At 40.2% G+C, this 23,861-nt stretch overlaps 1 protein-coding gene across 6 annotated transcripts in view; it reads left to right on the forward strand.

The window, feature by feature from the left end:
* PTPRZ1 (protein tyrosine phosphatase receptor type Z1) overlaps positions 1-23,861 on the forward strand; it is a 117,316-nt gene that overhangs the window by 84,157 nt on the left and 9,298 nt on the right. For 3 of the 6 annotated variants that reach the window (XM_081211355.1, XM_081211356.1, XM_081211359.1), the window contains exons 13-23: positions 2,719-2,848; positions 9,378-9,469; positions 13,460-13,545; positions 14,939-14,959; positions 15,094-15,190; positions 16,935-17,017; positions 17,922-18,056; positions 18,559-18,693; positions 19,611-19,774; positions 20,482-20,617; positions 23,120-23,266. In XM_081211355.1, the coding sequence (XP_081067481.1) occupies positions 2,719-2,848; positions 9,378-9,469; positions 13,460-13,545; positions 14,939-14,959; positions 15,094-15,190; positions 16,935-17,017; positions 17,922-18,056; positions 18,559-18,693; positions 19,611-19,774; positions 20,482-20,617; positions 23,120-23,266 (1,226 nt within the window). The remainder of the gene's footprint in view (positions 1-2,718; positions 2,849-9,377; positions 9,470-13,459; positions 13,546-14,938; positions 14,960-15,093; positions 15,191-16,934; positions 17,018-17,921; positions 18,057-18,558; positions 18,694-19,610; positions 19,775-20,481; positions 20,618-23,119; positions 23,267-23,861) is intronic. The other 3 variants (XM_081211358.1, XM_081211357.1, XM_081211360.1) reach the window with 1 other exon arrangement.

Below are 23,861 nucleotides of genomic sequence, written 5' to 3' on the forward strand. Positions count from 1 at the left end.
TCAGGAATCTTAGTCATAGATATAGAACCAGAAGATTTAAGGAATATCCTGTAGCTATGCCTAATAGTTTGCTTAACTGAAGTATCGGGAATGGGTAAACCTGTTGATCTCAGTTTATCATTTTTCTAATCTTAAATTCAGTTTGCTCCTTTTTTAAATCAGCTGTTACCTTTTTTAAAAAAAAGTGTGTGACAATTCATATGCATTTTTGTCCTCATTTCTCCTAATAAATGCTTTTTATTAGGCCATTTCCCCTGCCATGCATTTTTGTACATTGTTTTCACTATGTAGTCATATATTTTTTGTACGCAAGGACTATGGTGTTTTTCAGTTTGTATATTAGTTTGGGGTGTGCAAATTTGGTAGTTTCCTATCAAAATGTGAACTAAACCATTTTCTCTCCCTTCCCATGTGCTACACAGCTTGAAAGATAATCAAATTAAAAATTTGATATATGAACAAACTAAGGAAAGCCATATAGGTGTGTCATGCAGAACTGCTTCAACATAAAATCATTCATCATTTTAAATGATGTGCTTTGTGTCCTGATTGTAGATACAGGAAAATAAGGAACCATGTTTTGAAAGAAAATGTTAAACTAGTTAATTATATAAATGGTAGCAGTTCTAATTTGCTGTAATTAAAGGTAAAATGCTTCATTTGCAATTAACGCTAAAGGTCTCTAAAAGGATACTTCAAAAGCATTGTATATCATATTGCTTGGACAACATCACTTGTTAACGACTGAGCCTCCCATTCTCATTAGAGCACTTTCATGAGAACTATTTCCCTTCCGACATGTGCCTTATTTTGCTTTTATCATAACAGCAATTAAACACAGGTGCTTTCTATCAGGAGGTCTTTCGCTAATCAAGCAGAGCTGCCTATTAAATCTATTTTTAAAATGACAGCAATGACAGCGGAACGTTGATCTATAAAATTAGAAACCCTTCCTTGCTAAGGGTAGAAAATAAATATTTTATTGTGTTGGCATTGTGTGATTTTCATATTCACTATTATTTTTCTTGTCATTCACTGATTATATGTAATAAGAATTATAATTGTTGTTATTTTATTTTATGTACTGCTTTACAGGCCAGAATTGCTTCCTAGAGTGCAATACCAACCCCCTGAGCAACACTGCTAGAGGGGGATTAGGATGTTTGTAGGTTTCACTCTACCATTTGAGGGGTATCTGCCAATACAGAGGCCCTCACCTCACTCACCAAAAGCATGGGTAGTAGCAAGACCTCACCAGCCACAGCCAGCAGAAGGCCCCCAAACTGGGAATTATGGGGTGGGGGCAGAACTGGGCCAACCATGGTTCCACTCAGGACTTTTTTCAGCAGGAACTCACCAGAACTCGGTTCTAGTACCTCTCAGGTGGGTGCCATTGCCACTATAAGAGAAGGTGGTGAAGATTTTTCTGTAGTTTCTCTCAACGTCAGAACAAGCTTCTTCTGCTTAATTTCCGTGTGTGAGAATAGTGGTACTCTTAAACCAAGTTGGGAGCCCCACTTCTCAGTCACAGCTTAAAGACTGAAATGTTTTATACATGTCTTTGACATCTATCCAGTATAAAACCACAGTATTCAATTGAAATTGTGTGTATGCATGCAAGCACACACACATCTCACTGAAATGACCAGAAATCCTTCCATGGTGCCTGTTGTCTACTCAATATGCAATACTCCTTATGCACCCTGCCAACTAGAAATGCTAGCAACAAACAGGCATAGAGCAACTCTGAGGAGGATTTATCTAGCAATACACTAAGGCTTACATGTATTGTAAGGCAATACAGGACCAGGATAAAGTGGGGGAATCTTTGCTGGCCCCAGGCACCCCATTCTCCCCATCTGGATTTGGCCTGAAAGACCAAGAAAAATGAGGGTGCTTAGAGGGTAAGTTGTCAATTTGTGACACTACACAACATGGTTACTGATCATGGGACACATCTGTTAAGGCCTCAGGCTTCACCTCCTAAAAATTTATTCCAAATAGATTAATGAAGAAAAGCAGATGTTTTGGTACAGAAGATTCTGCAATTTCCACCAAGTACTACTGATTACAGCTTAATCTCTGATCTTCATAAAATACTCCAAATCCCTCCCTCTTATTAGAGCAACATTATAATACATGTGTTTATCATCAATGAAGAGCATGCTCAAGACATTCAATAATAATAAAATCTTTCTTGTATAGATCAGCTTTCTTATAAAAATGAGACAGATAGGGAACCAAGTTTTCACATCTTACGAAAGGAACTATCAGCAACAAATATGTACTCACAATAATTCCTTTCCATTTTTAGCTAATAACAGAATGTCTAAGCAAACTATTATTTTAGGTCAATCTTTACATAATTCAGTATATCTGGTTTCAGCATCCTGGAGCTTTCTATTATTTACTAATATATAATTGAGTCGAACTTCTTCATTTTTATTCTCTTTCCTCAAAAATACTATTTTGCAGTAGCTGCAAAATGAAATTCTGCTGTGCTAGGGTCTTCGGTTGCCTCCGCTGTGGTGGTTTGCTTTGCCATCTACCTGCTTACTTTCCCCTAAACTGGTTTGCAAATGTATTTGTTCTCTGCAGTGTGTGCTAAAATTTTAGAATGGTAAGTGACAGTACCTGGGTCTCTGAAATCGTGGCCAATTATGCTGTGCCTTTTGCCAAAGTTTAAATATAGGTTGTTTCAATTTTCTCTGACTGCAGAGGCAAGTAATAGTAGCCTTCAGTCGCGTATTGGTCTCCCAGAACAGAAGACAGTCATACCTCTTGTGGTCGTATCAGCCCTGACTTTCATCTGTCTGGTGATTCTTGTTGGTATTCTCATATATTGGAGGTAAGATTATAAATGCATTTATATTGCCATTTGTGTTCATAACCTGTTGCGTTTTACACTTTAACTGTGCTCTCCTGGATGATGATTCTGTGATACAATTCATTTTCATGTACATGCACGCTTTCGCATCATAGGTTAATAGCCTAAAAAACTAGATGGTGCTGTCAGAGAAGCTGCTTCAAACAAAGAATAATATAAAACATTGCTGAATATTAGAATGCCACAATCTCCAGTGAGGTGCATGTTGGCTAGCACTCTCATGGCTAAGCAGCAGGTTGTATAAGATAAGTGGGCAAGTGCCTGACACTTTCCTGTGCATGCTTCCATCTCTTTGCACCATGCTTCAAGAGTGTTTATGTTGACACAAGCATAGATAACACAACAGCAGCAAATAAATCCCTTTAGGAGGTAAGTCATTCCCAATACTGTCTCTCCCCACCATATCCCATTGGTTACCTTCAGAGCCCAATGTGTGCACAGAGAATATGAATAGGACCTATGGCCACAAGAACTTCCTGGAGCAGGATACATTTGCACAGTAACATAAAGCCATTTGTAGCTATGGTAATGACTACCAGTAGAGAAGTGCATTAGGACTAATGCACTCTTTTAATACTGGGGCAAAGTCTTTTGTTGGCATCAAAACCTGGCACCCTGGGCAGATGCCTAGGGCCCAACACCCATTGGTGCTAACTCCAGTTTATCCATCCTTTCCTCCAGTTGCAGGCTTACCTGGTGGCTGCTTCTGACTCTAGAAGCTGAGCGTCATGTTACATTTCCTATACAGTGGTACCTCAGGTTAAGTACTTAATTCGTTCTGGAGGTCCGTTCCTAATCTGAAACTGTTCTTGACCTGAAGCACCACTTTAGCTAATGGGGCCTACCGCTGCCGCCGTGCGATTTCTGTTCTCATCCTGAGGTAAAGTTCTTAATTGAGGTATTATTTCTGGGTTAGCGGAGTCTGTTACCTGAAGCGTATGTAACCTGAAGCGTATGAAACCCGAGGTACCACTGTAATATTCGAGAGCACCCAAAGTTGCTATGTTATGTTGGAAATTTAACATAGTGGTTGACTTCTCAGAACATATTTCTGCTATCAGGTAAGACTATGGCCACAGGGGGCACTCACAAGCTGTCCATGGTTGGTATGCAGAACCAAAGGAAATAATGTTTTGCCCTACAGTCCCTGAACTGTCCCCCTTAATCTATAGGATTAGGCTTTATGAAATAGTTTTCAGCCTTGGAATCAAGCAGAGTTGTGCCATACAAGAGAAGTATGTTAGTGCTATATCTCCCCTCTTTTTCCCCCCTTTGCAGTTTTATTTTAAAAATAACATCTTTTACTTCTGAATAATGGGGTAGCAGTTTGAAAGCACGTCAAAGTGCAAGTAGATAAATAGGTACCGCTCCGGTGGGAAGGTAAACGGCGTTTCCGTGTGCTGCTCTGGTTTCGCCAAAAGCGGCTTAGTCATTCTGGCCACATGACCCAGAAGCTGTACGCTGGCTCCCTCGGCCAATAAAGCGAGATGAGCGCCGCAACCCCAGAGTCGGTCATGACTGGACCTAATGGTCAGGGGTCCCTTTACCTTTACCTAATGGGGTGAGTACTAGTTTATGCATAAAACTTCATCTCTTTATTGTTGAAACATCAAGTAATAACTTGCAGGCGTGAAAGAGCTGTCACAGATTTAATACCACAGGTTGAGCTTACATATAACCTAATAGCACGGTCTCCCTCTGGCGGTTGTGGTCTCTCCTTCCTCGGAGGTTTTTAAGCAGAGGTTGGATGGCCATCGGTCATTGCAGGTGGTTGGACTAGATAAGCCTTGTGGTCCCTTCCAACTCTACAATTCTATTATATTAATATATAGTCATTTAACAATTAATAAATTAATAATAGAGTCGGTTCACACATTCAGCTGTTGATTGTGTACATACATGCACAAACCAGCCCACTGAAGAGAAATATCCAAATAGCTGAGCATTTTCAATACGTGTCCAACCAAGTCAGGCACAGAGTGCACTTAAGGTAGTCATTTCCATTTATTTAAACGGGTCTACAATGCAGCCCCCTTTTTTTTTTAGTTTACATTTCCTGTACATTTGTTCTGGGTTTTAAATGGAGATTTATAGCTAACCATCTTCATTTTGTTGACAAGCTTCTCTGAAGCTTTGTGGCATTTTACATGACTGTTCATATTCATCTTCCAAGAGGTTTTATCTTTTGGGGCTAAATGGTATTTGAAATCTTTCCTGTTTAAGAAGAAAATATTGCCATACACTTTAAAGCCAGGATTGCATGCTGTAGTTTCAGTAATCCTACATGTGTTCTGATCCTTGTTCTTTTCAGATGACATTGTGTTCATTTTGTTCTGTTTTCCCAAAAAGATATACCGTTTTGCAACCTTCATGTTTCAAAATAAAACAGATATCCCATTAATGGTAATATCTCTTAGATGTTAAATTTAATCCCTCGTGTCTTTTCAGTGTACTACAAAATAGAATTTGTAGCTCTCTTTTTTTGTTAATCCAAAAGAGGAATTGCATTGGCCACAAGAGGTCACTAACATTTTTTTTTGCAATTTCTGTGATATAACAACTAAATATAATTTAAGGAGATTACTCACTCTTACCACAGTTTCAAAGTCTGGGAGATGAAATATTTCTTTTTGAATTATTGGTCAGGAATCTGTAAGAATGTAAAATGCAATACATTGAACCATATGGTAAATTATTTTCTTTTTTGGCAGTTTACATTTGTATTTGTATAAGTTTATTTCTGCCTTCCTCTGAGCTGGTTCATACATTACATGCCTTCCACAGTATCACAAGAATGCATACTACAGGTTTCATATACAATCACATTTACAGAATAAGTGCTGGATTCTCCCTCATCTCCCCAACAACAGTAATATGTTTTGCTACCTGTCTCTCGCAGTTGCTCCATGCACTAATTATAAGTGATGGATGACACTGCAAAGGCTCAGTGTACAGAAGATTGCAGCCTTACTTGAGAGTAAGTTCCATTGAAATCAATGGGACTAATTTATAGGTAAAAAATTGTCAGGTTTCAAGAATACTACATAGAACACGAAGGAGCCTGTTGACCTAACCTTGGCACATGTCATGTGTGAAAATGAAATTTGTATTAACACGTAGATCCATGCAAAACACACATGTGTGCTGTAACAATAAACCTGGTTTTAAAAATACATTTTGCAAACTGTCAGCAACATAAAATTAGCTTTATAAGAAAATGTTTTGCACTTTCTTTTTATTCTTATGCCTTAATACAAAGTCAGGATTGAAATGATGCCCCCATTTTTCAGTTTAAAAACGTCATGGGCTTAAACATTCATATAGTCTTGCTTGGTGGTGTGACCTTTTTTTAATGGGCTCTCTTATGGTAAGTTGACTGTTTATCATATCCTGATGTAATAATACTGAATATGTGTAGATCAATATCAGTTGGTTAAAGCACTTCATGCGTATTATCAAATTTTAACCCTTACAGTAATACTGTAATGTAATTCAATATCTTATTGATGGCAGCCAAGAAACTATATGGCCCACATTTCAGGGGGAATACTGAAATCAAGGGGTAGTAAACCATGAGCCAAATTTGGCCAAGCACAGGTCCTATGCCATGCCCACCTGCCCCACAGGTGACATTAGATGATGTGGTGCAATTAGAGTTGAAGATAGATTGGCTACACAGCTGAGTTCCATACAGGGAACTCAATCACAAAGCTGAAGTCAGGCTTGTATTGCCCAACAGCTGATAAGTGATGACATTAAGCCTGCTGATCAGCAGCACTTCAAAAGCAGTGTGCAGAGATCTCTGCAAGCCTTGTGTGGTGCTTTAATGATCATCTGACATCACTGACATCAGGTGATTGATAGGTGAGCGTCCCCACCCACCATTCAGACTTGGGACTTCAGCAGGTAGGGAAGGTTAGGACAGGCTTCCTCAGCCTCGGCCCTCCAGATGAGACAATAATAATAATAATAATAATAATAATAATAATAATAATAATAATAATTTATTATTTATACCCCGCCCATCTGGCTGGGCTTCCCCAGCCACTCTGGGCGGCTTCCAAAAAAATATTAAAATACTATAATACATCAAAGATTAAAAGCTTCCCTAAAGCGGGCTGCCTTCAGATGTCTTCTAAAAGTCTGGTAGTTGTTGTTCTCTTTGACATCTGGTGGGAGGGTGTTCCACAGGGAGGGCGCCACTACTGAGAAGGCCTTCTGCCTGGTTCCCTGTAACTTGGCTTCTCACAGTGAGGGAACCGCCAGAAGGCCCTCGGTGCTGGACCTCAGTGTCCGGGTAGAACGATGGGGGTGGAGATACTCCTTCAGATATACTGGACCAAGGCTGTTTAGGGCTTTAAAGGTCAGCACCAACACTTTGAATTGTGCTCGGAAACATACTAGGAGCCAATGTAGGTCTTTCAAGACCGGTGTTATATAGTCTCGGCGGCCGCTCCCAGTCACCAGTCTGGCTGCTGCGTTCTGGATTAGTTGTAGTTTCCGGGTCACCTTCAAAGGTAGCCCCACGTAGAGCGCATTGCAGTAGTCCAAGCAGTAGTCCAATTCCCACCATCCCTGACCACTGGTCCTGCTAACTGGGGATCATGGGAGTTGCAGGCCAAAAACATCTGGAGGGCCAAGTTTGAGGAAGCCTGGGTTAGGATATAGTCCACTTGCCAAATCAGGTTCCCCAGTCGTGCTCAGATCCTGTTGAGAGATTCATTCCAAATGCATTAAGTATATGGCTTTCTAGTGAACAGAATTTGTAAATTTGGTTCAAAGAAAACATTCTGAAAAGTCCTCTCAACCTTGACAAGTACCATAACAATTACTGTGTCCGCTAAAAAGGTTTAATGTGGCAAAAACATTTACAGCCGGGTGCAGAGATTGGATTGAGAAAGTTGCAGTTGTGTACATCTGTTTAAGCTGATTACAGCAAAAGAAAAATTTTGGACTTCTGAAACCACCTCCTTGATCATTTAAATAATATTTGCAATGCACTTAAGCTGCTATATGTGTACTTTTATTACTTTCTTTTTTATTACCATAGCAGGATGGTAATTTATCAGGTTATTTCCTTTATGCCATGGCATGAAGACTGTTGAAGCAAAGCCAAAGGAACAATGCCTTTCAGTCTAATCTAAGTTGTTAAAGTAAGCAAGAGTCATTTATTCAAATCAAACTACAGCAGCTTATAAAGCTAAGTGTTTCATTTAATTGATTTGTGGGTCAGCCTAAAAGTTCCACAAAATGGCGAAGAAATCAAAAAAGGAAATTTGGGTGCAGTTGGCATAAAGTGGAAAGTGATAAATGTAACATTATACTTCTGTCCCCCGCCCCTCATGCAGCTACCTCATTTTAAAGTTAATCAGTTGTGAATAATACTTCAAACAAAGCAAATGACCCATATAAAGTGTTATTAGCAAGCTTAATTATCTGAAAATAGTTTTTTTTAATTAAGAAAATGCTGCATTGTGTAAAGCTGAAGATGATTATTACAGTCTTTTGAATTGCTTATAGCAGTCTCTTACCAGATGTTCCTATTATCTTCACATCTGGAGAATGAAAGAGGATTCAACTAATATTGTGATGCTCAGTAAATATTTTGATTCCAAAACCTCATTCCCTTCATTGGTTAACATTTACATACTACACATTCTGCAATGTAGCAACTTATGTGGATGAGATATATCACAGTAGAGTGGACTGGGGCTTAATTATCCTTTCCCACTACAAGCTTCTATATTTTCCTCTTCATAACTTTCTGCTTTTTCATTCAAATTTGATGTCTCTGGGGAAGCTGGTTTCTCACAGTGGTATAAAAAGGTGTATGCTAGCAGCTACAATATTAAAGAGAGCAATTGCCTAGCACTTGAATCGAAACCACTGAAACCTGGTATGACATAAACAGTTATACCTGCTACAGATTTGCACCTTTGAATACTTCACTATGACAGATGCCTGCTATATCTTCTGCATCATCTTCAGGTAAAAACCATTCTAATTAGGAATGACTGTACCATCTATTCATATAATGAACTGAAGGGCATGATCCAGCCAAGGCTGCATACTTTTGGGGCTCATCATTTTCTGTGTCTAGTTAACTGGTTAATTTCAGAACTGTTTTATCTGCTTTTACTTGTATTTTTATTCTTATATATACACCATATACCATTTTGGTAATTTGTAATAATTGGAGGCTTATAAATACAGTTTTCCAAATAAATAAAAATAATAACCTCTGAATAAAATCAAGGAGACCTACATATGCTTGCCTTGGTTGCAGCATTCCCCAAGTGCTATTACCCTGAGATGCAAGAAAGTCCACAATGATTATTTAGCTGTTAGTAGATGTAAGCAGGTAATACTTTTCAAGTGTTTCTGTAACATTAAAAAAAAGAGAGCTTTGGAAACAGTTCTAAGAAGGCGTCTCAGAATGCTTTAGGTAGCTAATATGTATCCATTTGAAATGTTTCTTTCTTTCTTTTAGGAAATGTTTCCAAACAGCACACTTTTATTTAGAAGATAACACATCCCCTCGTGTGATATCTACTCCTCCGGCACCAGTCTTCCCTGTGTCAGGTAATATGGTTAAGTGTGTAGTTAATTCCCCCCACCCAATGAGTTTATTGTGTATGAATCTTTTAGTAATGGTAAATTAATGATTGTTTTTCTTACCAGAAGGAGGATATGTCAGAAGCTATGGTCCATGTAGATGGGCAACCAGTGCGCTGAGATATTGGCATCGGTCTTTGGTTGTGTTCTATGTTTGGGCATCTGGGGGTGGGGAGTCAACCCCAGATCCCCAGCTTTCATATTTTATTTTTTTTGAAAAGTATAAACTTCTGGCATTTGTAGAGCCTAAGATGTGTACAGTTACTGTTCTTTTTATGAGACATCTAAAGAAGTCATAGGGACGCAGGTGGCACTGTGGTCTAAACCACTGAGCCTAGGGCTTCCCGATCAGAAGGTCAGCGGTTCGAATCCCCGCGATGGGTTGAGCTCCCGTTGCTCGGTCCCTGCTCCTGCCAACCTAGCAGTTCAAAAGCACGTCCAAGTGCAAGTAGATAAATAGGTACTGCTCTGGTAGGAACGTGAAGGGAAATTCCGTGCACTGCTCTGGTTCTCCAGAAGTGGCTTAGTCATGCTGGCCACATGACCCGGAAGCTGTCTGCGGACAAACACCGGCTCCCTCGGCCAGTAAAGCTAGATGAGCACCGCAACCCCAGAGTCGTCCACGACTGGACTTACAGTCAGGAGTCCCTTTACCTTTAAAGAAGCCATAATGACTTCATGGGCAGTTATCTGATGGGCTGAGACTTTTAAATGACCAGTACAGAAGATGAAATGAGAGACTTTTAACCAGTAAGGAGTAACATGCCGTGTGTGTGTGTGTGTGTGTGTGTGTGTGTGTGTGTGGACATGTGTGTGTGTACTGGCATCTATGGCACTTTTATCAAGGTACATCACAAGGGTCAAAAGCCAAAGTAAAGAGGCATACCTTCAGCATTGCCGAAAGCTGTATAATGAAGGTGCCAGCTGCATTGGATATGGCAAATATTTCAGAGACTAGTTAAAATGGTGGTGGTGAATGGTATATTCAACACTGAGCTCTTTGGATATAAATGCAGCAGATACAGAAGTAAATAAATAGGCTTTCACCTATTGTGTTGTCCATTATGGCTATTCACTCATGCTGTGTCTGCACTATAAGTTTAAAGCACTATAGGTTTACTGGAATCCCCCAAATAATCATGAGAACCATAGTTCAGGATGCTGACCTCACAGCATTCTTAACAAGCTGCTACTCCCAGGTTTCTCTATGGTATAAAAATGCTTTAAGTGCACAGTGTGGATATGACCTCTATGAGATGTGATTCATCTTAAACCAATGCTTCTGTCCTCATTATTTTGCAATGGCAAAATAACAAAGCTAGAATAAATACATAGTTCTGAGTCAATCAACGCATAGTTCTGAGTCATGTGCAGAGTTCCAGATGAACCAAGCTTCTGTGTAACAACATGCATAGGATTTCAGCCTAATTTGATTTAAAAGCACATTTGTAACAACCGTGTCCTTCTCCAAAGTTTGAAGTTAGTGTTGCCCATTTGCACAATTTTATGTAAGCTTGAATAGCTAATTCAATTTGTGCATTCAGAGCCATTCAAGTAAAAAGAACAGATGGATCCCAATACAAATTAACGAATTATTGGTAACTGAAGCCTAAGAAATAATAGGTGTCGTAGATGATTAAACACCTGCTGATGGAAGCTTATGCAGCTTGCATGACATTTCCTCATCACATGAATTTCATAGTGTGAAATAATAAGATACCTGTTGGATGATACTGAAGCTTCATCTTGCTCATGTGTGCCTATCCATGGCCCTCCAGGAGCCCCCAGAGAGCCCAATTCTGCATGAGTAATCAGTAGAATTCTTTTGAAAATACTTTTGAGGAAATGTATTGTGTTCCAGAGGCAAAGGTGATTGATACAGTGTGACCTTCACCAGTTTATCAATGCATATGTTTACTACTTTAACCTGTTTTGAGGAGAACATTTTCAGATTCTGTACGAAGCTGTGTCTATTTGAGATTATATTTAATGCATGTTTTCTATACGTAAAACGAATTGTGTTCTAAAATATAAAATGATGTCCTGAAAGCTCTGGCTGCAGTGTGTGAAAATATGACTGCAGTGAGGTTGCCAAGTAAACATGCTACAATCAGGTTGCAAATTCAATTACAGTCAGGGGAACTTCAGTGCACAGTTAAGAGCCCTGAAGTCCCCATTGATTTCAATGGTATTTATGAATGCCTGGCTTTCTATTGATTGGACCAGTAAGTGATCATTATCTCTGGAACAAGGCCTTGATTAAGAATTATATGATTTACTCCTGAAAATCTGCTGATACTTTACAATGCTCAGGATCAATCACATGCTGTTCATTTCCAACCCTACCATTAGGCAGAGTGAGGTGGCTGCCTTAAGCAGCTGGGTACAGGTGTCGTGAAAGGAAAGGAAATTGTTAGTTATTTTAAATTGGTGTTATTGTACTTTTGGTGCCAGGGAGAGAGGGGTGCTTGTGGGATTTTATGTCTCAGGTGCCAAACCAACTGTCCCCTCCTTGGGTATTATGCATGCTGACTTGTGGGGAAGAGAACACTGTTCATTACAGTAAAATATGCATATGTATATACATGCTTACAATGAAAAATAATTTGAATGTGTGATCTTCTCATGGCACTGGGTAGAGTTTTCATCTGAAAACCAGCCTGCAAGTGAAACCAATATAACCATGGGGCACCACCTTAAGGTCCATAAATAGTAACCCCCTAGAGGTCCCGGGCCCTAAGGAAGTTAGATTAGCCTCAACCAGAGCCAGGGCCTTTTCAACACTAGCCACGGCCTGGTGGAACGCTCTGCCTCATGAGACCAGGGCCCTGCAGAATCTGATCTCTTTCCGCAGGGCCTGTAAGAGTTGTTCCGCCTGGCCTTTGGCTTGGAGTCAATTTGATTCCCTCCCCCTCTTTCTTTTTTTCCTCTCTCCTCCCATGATGAGGTTGCATTTTAATGTTTTGATGTTTTAATGTTGTATTTTAATCTTATTTTTAAGTTGTATTTAAATCAACTTGTTTTTATTATTGGTTGTTAGCCGCCCTGAGCCCAGCCTTGGCTGGGGAGGGTGGGATATAAATAAAATTTATTATTATTGTTGTTGTTATTCTTAAGTTCAATTCAATCCATTGGTATTCCTAGAAATTCTCTTTCGATATCAGTTGTTATGGAGCATCCTGTGATGGACATTTTGAATTTTCCTCAATGTCCTGTCAGTTCTCCAATAGCTGAATAGACAAAATGAAATGGAACTTTGCAAAGCCAATGTGAGACTGTGGGATAACTTGAGAACAATCAGGATTTATCCCCACACTGTAGTGCATATAAAGGCATGGTTATTGTTGTTTTTGTTTGGGGGTTGATGACCTCCTTATCTTTTTGCACCTTTTAAGGGAAGCATCTTGGCTATGCATATATGTGAAGGGGGAAGAAACTTAACACAGCTGGAAGGGGGAGATGAAGGGCACCCAACAGCCCTCATTCATAACAAGGTTTTCAACTAATATAAGCAATCCTTCTTAAGAGCGCTTCCAGATGGAGGATTCTTTGAGTATTTGACCTGCTGCATCATTTCAGTCAATACCTTCACCCTCCGCAATGACTGTATGGCTCCAAATGAAAAATGAAAAATGATACATCACTGAGCCAAGAGGGGTAGCAATCCAAAAACAGAATAGCAATTCACAGCAGCGTTGTGAGTAGACCAAAGTACAACATTCCACCCACAACTATATTTCTATTTCTGGTATCTCACACTTACAGCTCCATTCTTAGTTGTGTGAAGCAGGACTGTGGGACACTACCATGTGCTGAATTAATAAGAATGCTTGAATATTTTGCATGTTTTACTCTGCCATAATACAGTTGGGAGAAATGCAGAAACGTTGTCTACTGCATGGGTTTGAATTATATTTCTCTCTCTCCCCCTCTGCTCTCTCAAAATTCATCTTTAAGATGATGTTGGAGCAATCCCAACAAAGCAGTTTCCAAAACACGTTGCAGACTTGCATACCAGTAATGGGTTTGCTGAAGAGTTTGAGGTATGAAATATTTTCCTATTAAAATGAGAATCTGGTACATGTTTTGAACGTTCCGTTATAATTACAGGTGTTCATGTGACTATGATAGTAGAAGTTCCATGTGATTTGTAGAGGAAATATGCACTAATATTTTTGGAAGATACTTCTTTCACCCCTGTCAGATTTTATGCATGACCACATAGTGTATCATGCGCACAGATAGGATTGTTGAGTATATGTTCTTCAGAACATGGCTTTCTCATGTGTGGCTATGAAAAGGGGAGTCACAAACTTTCAATGTACATGAACACCATTTGTGTAGCTGACAGTGGGGAACCCCTACACCTTGAGAGCTTCAGAAGTACAGTAACTCAGGGACATATATCAAGCAATAAACAGAAGAACTAGCCAAAGAAGTGCAAGAAATTATGTGTGGCTTACATTTTCTGTTCGGTGTGTGAACTCCTAAAGCTCTCTTCTGGTAAATTCTAAGGCTCTATAATCTGCAACTCAACATATGAATCTCACGTCAGGAGATACTGAGCTCCCACTTCACACATTATACAATAATTACAAAAGCAGAAAATGCAAGCCATTTTCTTTTCACACTTGTGTATAAAATTTGAACGTGTTCTAAATATAGATGGAATACACCTTCTGAACAGGCCCTTGATCAAAATGGAATGTTTAAGTTTTTCACCAATTTGGCAAATTCAGAAAGATATCGGGAAAACTGTTCAACGCCGATTGTGGGACTTTAATCATGTTTTCAGTTTGTTTGTTTGTTTGTTTGACAGTGCCACTGACCCAAAGATAATTGAATGTGATAACTCTGTGATTAATACATGATGGATATAGTGCTATAAGAAAGTGTTAAAAGTAATTTCATTTAACGCCTAATTTCTGTGCCTTGCATCACTAAAACCGAACTTAACTTCATTTGCAATTCATATATTTTAGCTCTTTTGTGCATGATTGAATATTTGCATGTTTCTAATGGGGGAAGTTATCATTATTAATAGTTTTATTTGTAAAACAAATAAGTTGGTTGTGTCCACAAACCACTTTTTGTGGATTATAATACTACGACGATCTATGGTTAATTATTGGCAGCCTGTGTATTGAATCAGCCATTCTGATTCATTACAATCAGTGGGTGGCTTGCTATTTACCTCAGTGGCAGGTAAACTATCTCTCTAGTCACTGAAATTATATTTCTATTTTAATTTCTTTTACTTGCATGCTGTAAATTAGATCTACTCAGCTGTGTCCTATTATGAATGTGTATATATGTGTATATTTATCTCATAGCCATGATTGCTTTCCATTGTATTTGTACTATATAAACATTTACTCATTTGTTGTGTGCTGTGGAATTTATTTTTACCTTTTTTTGCATTCATTTCTTCATTAGACACTGAAAGAGTTTTACCAGGTAAGGAATTCTTTCAACATACCTTCTTTTAGAAAAGACATAGTTGCAACATGCATTGTATATTTTGTGGGGTGGGGGCATGCACGCAAATAGATTTGTGTGTTCAACAGAATGTTCTCACTTTCTATTTTCAGGAAATCCAGAGCTGCACAGTTGATCTGGGCATCACTTCAGACAGCTCTAATCATCCGGACAACAAGAATAAGAATCGATACATAAATATTGTTGCCTGTAAGTAACTGCATACATCTGGGGCAACCCAGCCAGGTGTGTGGGGTATAAATACTCCTCCTCCTCCTCCTCCATTTGTACATATATGTCAAGAGCTTAAATATTTGATCTGTTCCAGAGCCCCTTGAGTGCTCCAGGTATACTGAGTTCTTTCAGATACTATTGAGGGCCCATGAAAATGTAATCAAGGCTCTCCTACATTTACAGAGCTTTCCCATCCATTTCGACAATAAGCATGTATCCCTTTGAATGTTCAGAACAGACCCCTATAGTGAAGTATATAGAGAATCCTTTTCTGATCCATGGGCACTCCTCCATACAGCCTCAATATCTGTAGTAAATCACTAGAATGAAACAAGTGAGTTATAAGGCATAGGTATAACTAAATAAATATACAGTGGTTGTTTTAAGCTGCAGAGGGTGATGAGCTAGAATATTTTGGTGCTTAAAAAAAATATTGCTAAGTTTCACCTAAGAAGGCCAATGTGAAATATCAAAGAAACATCTGCCTTTTAATGCTTTTTTTTTAACAAAAGGATAGGGGAAGAGACAGTACCTTCATTTTCCAAGTTAATCCCCCTTCAGTTTGACATAATGATGCCTTATCTTCTTTAAGAGCCAGAAGTCAGGAAATAAAATCAAGGGTTTACATGAAGATACAAATTTGCTGTTTGGAACTATATCCCAGGATTGGACATTGGTAAACCAGCCAGTGCCTATTGCAGTGCTGGATTAAGCCAATGCTGGGGTGGGCAGTTCCCCCACATTAGGGTGCTGAGCCGAGGGGAAACAAAATTGAGAAGTTCTGTAATTGAAAAGAACTATTTTTTGGGTGCTCCAAATTTTGGCCACACATCGGGCGCCATATTACAAAAGTTTACCCAAGTCCACCCCTGCCTGTTATAGAAAGCCTGTGTGCAAATCTCACCCATGCATTCAGTTGCTCCACTCTTCCAAAAGGCCAAACATTCAGAGTATTTGCGCTCAAAACAAGATCTTCTGCATGCGTTGCTCTGGGATGAGCGGGCTGGTTGGACATGCACATGCGCCTCGCATAACAGATGCTGCCTGTGTAAGGGTGAAAAAATGGAATCAAAACAAATGGAATAAAACCATATTGAAAAACAGTTTTCCCAATGCAGCCAAGACATGTCATAACCAGATGGGCTTTCAGAATTTCATTTCTGTCCAAATACAGTCGTATCTTGGTTCTCGAACGCCCCAGAACTCGTACGTTTTGGCTCCCGAACGATCGAAAACTGGAAGTGAGTGTTCTGGTTTTTGAACGTTCTTTTGGAAGCTGAATTTCCGACGGGGCTTCCACGGCTTGTGATTGGCTGCAGGAGCTTCCTGCAGCCAGTCAGAAGCCATGCTTTGGAAGTCGAAAGTTTCGGAAGTCAAATGGACTTCCGGAACGGATTCCGTTCGACTTCCAAGGTACAACTGTATTGCAGGTGGTGGCTGGTGCCCGTTGGAACTGGTAGGGTGCTAGGCAGGGTCGCACCAGAGCCAATGACAGGCAGAACCAACCCAATATCTGTTGAGTTCTACAACACTGAGAATGAGGAGGAAGCTGACATGCAGTGCCACTCCTGTACTGGAGGGATGTAAGTGGGAAGGCAGCATGTGGGGACTGAAGTAGCTTCAGCTATCAATGTTGACTTTTAACTTTGGATGTTTACTTTCAAAGAATGAAAACCACTATTCTGAAAGCTGTTTATTCCAATATTCTTTCTCAATTTAGATGATCATAGCAGAGTTAAACTTGCACAACTTGCAGACAAGGATGGAAAAGTTACTGACTACATTAATGCCAACTACGTAGATGTAAGTTCATCTTCCTATTTCACTGTCCTCCTTTACTGTGAGCTTGTGTTAGGGTTGTTCTTTCAAGCCACTAGAGCAGGACTTTGGGTGTAGCAGCAGCAGATGAGAGGGACGTTTTGTTTTCCACCATTGGAACAGATTGTGGCAATGGAGGGTTGGAGGAGGTAGAATGATGGAGTTCTGTTAAGTTATAGGCTAGGTAGAATGGATCAAGACTGGCTCTAGAAACTGGCCATGCAACCTAGGGCTTATGGGTGTTGGAATCCAACCATAGAATCATAGAATTGTAAAGTTGGAAGGGGCCACAAGGGTCATATAATCCAACCCCCTAGGATGCAGGAATCATTCACCCAACATGGGGCTCAAACCTATCACCCTGGGATTAAGAGTCTCATGCTCTACCAACAGAGCTATCTAATCACCAACATCTGATTGACAACAGGTTGAACCTGTTCACCTTTATGCAGTGCATCTGGAACTCTGGATTTCATTAAGAGTCCCTTGCAATGCAGCCTGTAGCATCCTGAACATTGTTTCACTGGCATCAGCCTTGAAATGAATGTTAGGACCATAGAATAAAAAAATTATAGAGTTTGAAGGGACACTGAGGGTTATCTAGTTCAACTCCCTGCAATGCAGGAAACTCTAATACAGGACAGAGAGCCCCCCTACATCTACTTAAAAACCTCCAAGGAAGGAGCCCCCCCCAACCTCTTGTAGGAGTCTGTTCCACTGTCGAACGCCTCTTATTCTCTTCCAGTGACAAGCTACCTTTATGTGAGCTGCTGCATGGAGATGTATCACTAGGTCTCCATGGACTAGTTTCATGTCTTCCTTGCAATCAATTGATAGTTCTTTCCCTTTTATTCTGCTATATATTAATGGACAGTTTTCTTTTCCACAGGGCTACAACAGACCAAAAGCATATATTGCAGCTCAAGGGCCTTTAAAATCAACAGCAGAAGATTTCTGGAGAATGATCTGGGAACATAATGTGGAAGTCATTGTAATGATAACTAACCTGGTGGAGAAAGGAAGGGTATAAACATTCTTTATAAACATTTTCCTTTTAAATAGCACATTTCTCTCTGAATCTAGTTAATGCACTGAGGTTGTAAACCTATACACTTTCATAAGAATTATCCTCATTGAACAATTTGGGACTTATTTCTGAGCAAATATTCACAGTATTGTACTGCAAGATTCAATTCAATACTATGAATAATGATACTAAGGGATGCAAATAATATTCATATTCTTTGTATATAAATAGCAAGTCTGAGCAGCCTGGGGACCTGGGATTAGCTGGTGGGGGCAAAAAAAATGTGGTTTCCCCCTTCTCCTTGCCATATTATTGATTAAAAAATACTTCCAATGTATTCCTAACCATGTCCACTCAGGAGCAAGTCCAGCTGAATTCAGTGGGGCTTACTTCCAGGTACATGGAGTTAGGATTGCAGTCTTTTTTATTTATTACACCCCACTTAATGTATGAAATGATAAAACATTGTTTTAACACTGTATATTCCTTTGGCTGTCAGAGAAAGTGTGACCAGTACTGGCCTGCTGATGGTAGTGAAGAATATGGAAACTTTCTAGTCACTCAAAAGAGCATTCATGTACTTGCCTATTACACTGTGAGGAATTTTACTATTAGGAATACCAAGGTGAAAAAGGTAGGTGGCAGTACTAAATAGTTCCTGTAACTTTGATACAGGAAGAAATAAAAAATGTTTTGTATACCATTGTGAGACGCGATTGTTTTTATTGTTGCAAGGGAGTCAACCTACCAGTAAAATTCTCATTGGCTTCTGGGTTTAAAGTAAGCAGAGAAGTTCATTATATTATAATGATGTTCACAGGAAATTATTTTCTAGGGCCGCACCTGATTAGCAACTTACTACAGAGCTTTTTTAGTGGCAGCACCTCAGTTGCTGAACTTAGTTCCCCCAATGTTAATATTAAGCCAATTTCTTTGCCTGCACATTTGGCTTCTGGCGGTTCCCTTACTGTGAGAAGTGTGGCTACAGGGAACCAGGCAGAGGGCCTTCTTGGTAGTCGTGTTCGCCCTATGGAAAGCCCATCAAATGTCAATGAAATAAACCAATATCTGACTCTTAGAAGACATTTGAAGGCAGACCTCTATAGGGAAGTTTTTAATGTTTGATGACTTACTGTGTTTTAATTTGTTGGAAGCCATCCAGATTGACTGGAGCAACCCACTCAGATGGGCAGCATATGAAAAAATTCATTGTTGTCATTATTACTATTTATAATTATTATTATTATTATTACAGTCCTCTAATTATGCTGCTTTGTTATATCATGAGCTAGTTTCTTAATTTTTAGATGTTTTGACTATTCACTGTATTTTTTACGATGGCAGAAGGGTGGTGTAGAAATAAAATTTCCTCTCTATCATCCGTGCCCTGATCCTCTCTATATAGATCATTTTATATATTCATATCAGATGCAGTGGCTTTCTGTCTCTTCCCCAACATAGAATCTGAAAATTCATAGTTTGGGCAATTAGAAAATAATGTTTGTATTTCTTTTTTAAATATGCATTGCTCGCTAATTATTGTCATTTTAGGGTTCCCAAAAAGGAAGGCCTTGTGGTCGTGTAGTTTCTCAGTATCACTATACTCAGTGGCCTGATATGGGTGTTCCTGAATATACTTTGCCCGTGCTCACCTTTGTCCGAAAGGCATCGTACGCTAAACGTCACGCTGTAGGACCAGTTGTGGTTCATTGCAGGTCTGTTGTTTTTACCAAAGCAATTACTGCTCACATTATTTGCAAGAATAAAAACCAAATGAATGTTTTCTGGACCTATCATAATGTCTCTAATCAAGAGCTTCCTATGAAAATATGATGCATGTAGATCTTCCATGAAGGTGGCTTCCTAGTTCAGTTAAGAACATTTAACAAAGCAATCTTTGAACCATAATGTTCAGAATTGTTTCCTAATATGAGTTTTGTAAGCATACCACTGAGCCTCTTGGGCTTGCTGATCGAAAGGTTGGCGGTTCAAATCCCCGTGATGGAGTGAGCTCCCATTGCTCTGTCCCAGCTCCTGCCAACCTAGCAGTTCGAAAGTATGCCAGTGCAAGTAGATAAATAGGTACCACTGTGGTGGGAAGGTAAACGGTGTTTCTGTGCATTCTGGTTTCCATCACGGTGTTCCATAGTGGTTTAGTCATGCTGGCCACATGACTCAGAAAGCTGTCAGTGGACAAACACCAGCTCCCTTGGCCTGAAAGCGAGATGAACACCACAACGCCATAGTCACCTTTGACTGGACTTAAACATCCAAGGGTCCTTTATCTTTTTTACCTATACATAATACCAAACTTGTTTAATCCATGTCTTGCTTTGTTTCCATGAACAGATGGCTCTGGGCTGCTGCACTTTTGCTCTTTCTTAGATTCAGATTTATTCATTTTGTTTCCAATGTTTAACAGTGCTGGTGTTGGAAGGACAGGCACATACATAGTATTAGATAGTATGCTTCAGCAGATTCAGCACGAAGGGACTGTCAACATATTTGGATTCCTGAAGCACATACGGACGCAAAGGAACTATTTGGTGCAGACAGAGGTAAGAAAAAGTGTGTTCTTAATTCACAAAACGTCTTACAAGATTTTAAAACAAATCGAGAAACAAACTTACTAGAACTCTCTGGTACTAATTTAAACTGCAGCTTCCAAAAGACCAATTAAAAAAAAGTTGTTTACCGTTCTCTAGCTCGAGCAAAAGTGCTTCCTAACTGCCAACGTATTGCTTCCATACATTATTTCTTTTCCGGTAAACTTCTTATGAATTTTATAGTAATTTGGGAGATGAGAAATAGGAGACGTTGGCATGCGGATCCACCCTGGTGGTAAATCAAACTGCAGCACCTTCAGAGTTGATGCTTTTCAAATAGAATCAAAGAATTGTAGGGTTGGAACAGACTCCCGACACTCATCTAGTCCAACCGCCTGCAATGCAGGAATCTCAACACAGAATCATAGAATGGAAGGGATTAGCATCATTATTAATACTTGTGTACAAAGCGGGTGGCGCTGTGGGTTAAACCACAGAGCCTAGGACTTGCCATTCAGAAGGTTGGCGGTTCGAATCCCCGCGACGGGGTGAGCTCCCATTGCTCAGTCCCAGCTCCTGCCAACCTAGCAATACGAAAGCACGTCAAAGTGCAAGTAGATAAATAGGTACTGCTCCGGCAGGAAGGTAAACAGCATTTACGTGCGCTGCTCTGGTTCGCCAGAAGTGGCTTAGTCATGCCGGCCACATGACCCGGAAGCTGTACGCTGGCTCCCTCGGCCATTAAAGAGAGATGAGCACCACAACCCCAGAGTCATCCGCGACCGGACCTAACTGTCAGGGTTCCCTTTACCCTTTACAAATAGTATAGAAATCTGTATAACTGCTGAGAGCCTGTGGGTCCCGCTCCTTGCCTCTCTCCACCTGGCCTAGGGTGGGGCCTGACAGGCTTCTTAAAGAATGCTGCTGCTGCAGCCCAACAAGGACTGAGGTATTTTGGGGGGAAGTTCTGCAGGGAGTTTTTGCTGCTGTTATTGATATTAATTCTTCGTACTTTTATTTTTATGTGGAAATTGTTCAGTTTGGTCACCTTACTTTTCACACCATAGGACGCACCAGACAATAGGACGCACCTTGTTTTAGAGGGGGGAGAACAAGAAAAAAAATTCTCCCCCTCTCTGCCCAGCGCCCCTTCAGCGGAGTGGCAGGAGGCGCTGCGCAGAGAGGGGGAGAATTTCCCCCCTCTTGTTTTCCTCCTTCTTCAGGCGGCTACCTTGGAAGCCTGGAGAGCGAGAGGGGTCGGTGCGCACAGACCCCTCTTGCTGTCCAGGCTTCAGGTTCCTTTCGACCTGCTCTTTGGGGCTGGCGAGGGAAGCCCACCACCAGCCCCAAAGAGCAGGGGTGTGGAGCAGCGGAAAGCTTCTATGGCTTCTTTAGTCCCGCATGCGCTTTCCCAGCTGGAGAGGTGGCGTGCGGCTAAAGGGGCTCCTGCGATAGCTGCGTGTCACCTCTCCAGCCGGGAGAGGGTCGCGCTGGGCTTCTTTATTTTTTTAAAAAAGATATTTATTAGAATTTTACAAACAATAAAAAGTTACAGAATTAAGGATAAAAAATAGAACAGAATAGCAATAATAAAAGAGAAAAAAGATACAAAGACAAAATACATAAAAAGTAAAAAGAAAGTTAGGGGGGAAAAGGAATCAATGTTTCCATGTCTTATATTTCAGTTACTTGTTTCCTGAACTCCTCACACCCTCCTTTTTTGTATTCCAGTTCAAATATTTAATTCAGCAAATCCTTACCCTCTATCATTTATCTTTACTTAATAACTATATTTATAACTATATATTTCCAGCCATTGTCAATCCGTATTTACATATTCTTATTAATCTTTTTACCAATACCGCTTATTTTCAATCCAACATCCCTTTAACATTCATTAATTTTACAGTATTTCTGCAAATAGTCTTTAAATTTCTTCCAGTCTTCTTCCACCACTTCTTCTCCCTGATCTCGGATTCTGCCGGTCATTTCTGCCAGTTCCATGTAGTCCATCCGCGCTGGGCTTCTCTAGCCCCACGCGCTCTCCCGGCTGGAGAGGTGGCGTGCGGCTCTCCAGCCGGGAGAGGGTCGTGGGGCTATGGTGTCTTTGCTCCATAGGACGCACACACATTTCCCCTTCATTTTTGAAGGGGGAAAAGTGCGTCCTATAGAGCGAAAAATACAGTATGTAGTTTTTATGTGTTTTATTTATTTTTATGATTACTTTGCTATGATTGTAATTATTTAAATCTTGTCATGTTGTAAGCCACCTTGGGCATTGTTTTAACTTTGGAAAGGCAGCATACAAAATAAAATGATAATATTTTTATCATGGGGATGACAAGATTCTGGCTTTTGGATAATATTTGTACATCCTTAGCAAGATCTATTCTGGTTTTGGGGGTTAACCTGTACCATACACAGGCAAAGGTAGCTGGCTTTTGGGCGGGAATAACAACTAATAATAAAACTGAAATGATTCGCTAATGTCTTTCTTTTTTTAAAAAAAAATAGGAACAGTATGTCTTTATTCATGATGCACTTGTGGAGGCCATACTTAGCAAAGAAACAGAAGTACCTGAAAACCACATTCATGCTTATGTCAATTCACTCTTAATACCTGGACCAATGGGAAATACAAGATTAGAGAAACAATTCAAGGTGAGATCCCTTTGATTTCAAGGATTCAGGACAACCGATGCTGCACAAAAATGTCTATATGGCATTTGAATCGTAGGGCTGTTTTAATGAGTTCGATGGCCAACAGCCTGAAGCTAAAACTCACCTTTGAAGGAGCTGGTTCATAGTCTTGTTCTAGATTCAGCACTGCCACTTGAGCCCCAGGCAGTTTCTTTGGCAAGCAGACCAGCTATGACTTGTGTCCCATCTATGGCCATTCCTGGACTGGAAGAGCCTGGCCACAGTACTGCATACTCTGGTAACCTCCTATTTGGAATACTGCAATGCTCTTTTGTGCTGTGTTTCCCTGAAAGACTGGCCAGAAACTGCTGCTAGTGTAGAATTCAGCATCTGCATCATGCCATAGAACACCCATTATTCAGAGCTCTGCATGGCCTGGGATGCAAGTATTTGTCAAAGTATTTCTTATATCATCTGACTGAGGTTTTAAGATTGGTGGGAAAGGCCCTTCTCTGTGTCTCACTAAGTAGTGGCTGTTCTCTGCTGGTTAGAGACACAGGATTACACTTCACAAGTGGCTGTTGCATGCTGGTTAGTGATGTGGGATTGTACCTTC

Source organism: Podarcis bocagei (assembly GCF_964188305.1).
Source record: "Podarcis bocagei genome assembly, chromosome: 10".
NCBI lineage: Eukaryota > Metazoa > Chordata > Lepidosauria > Squamata > Lacertidae > Podarcis > Podarcis bocagei.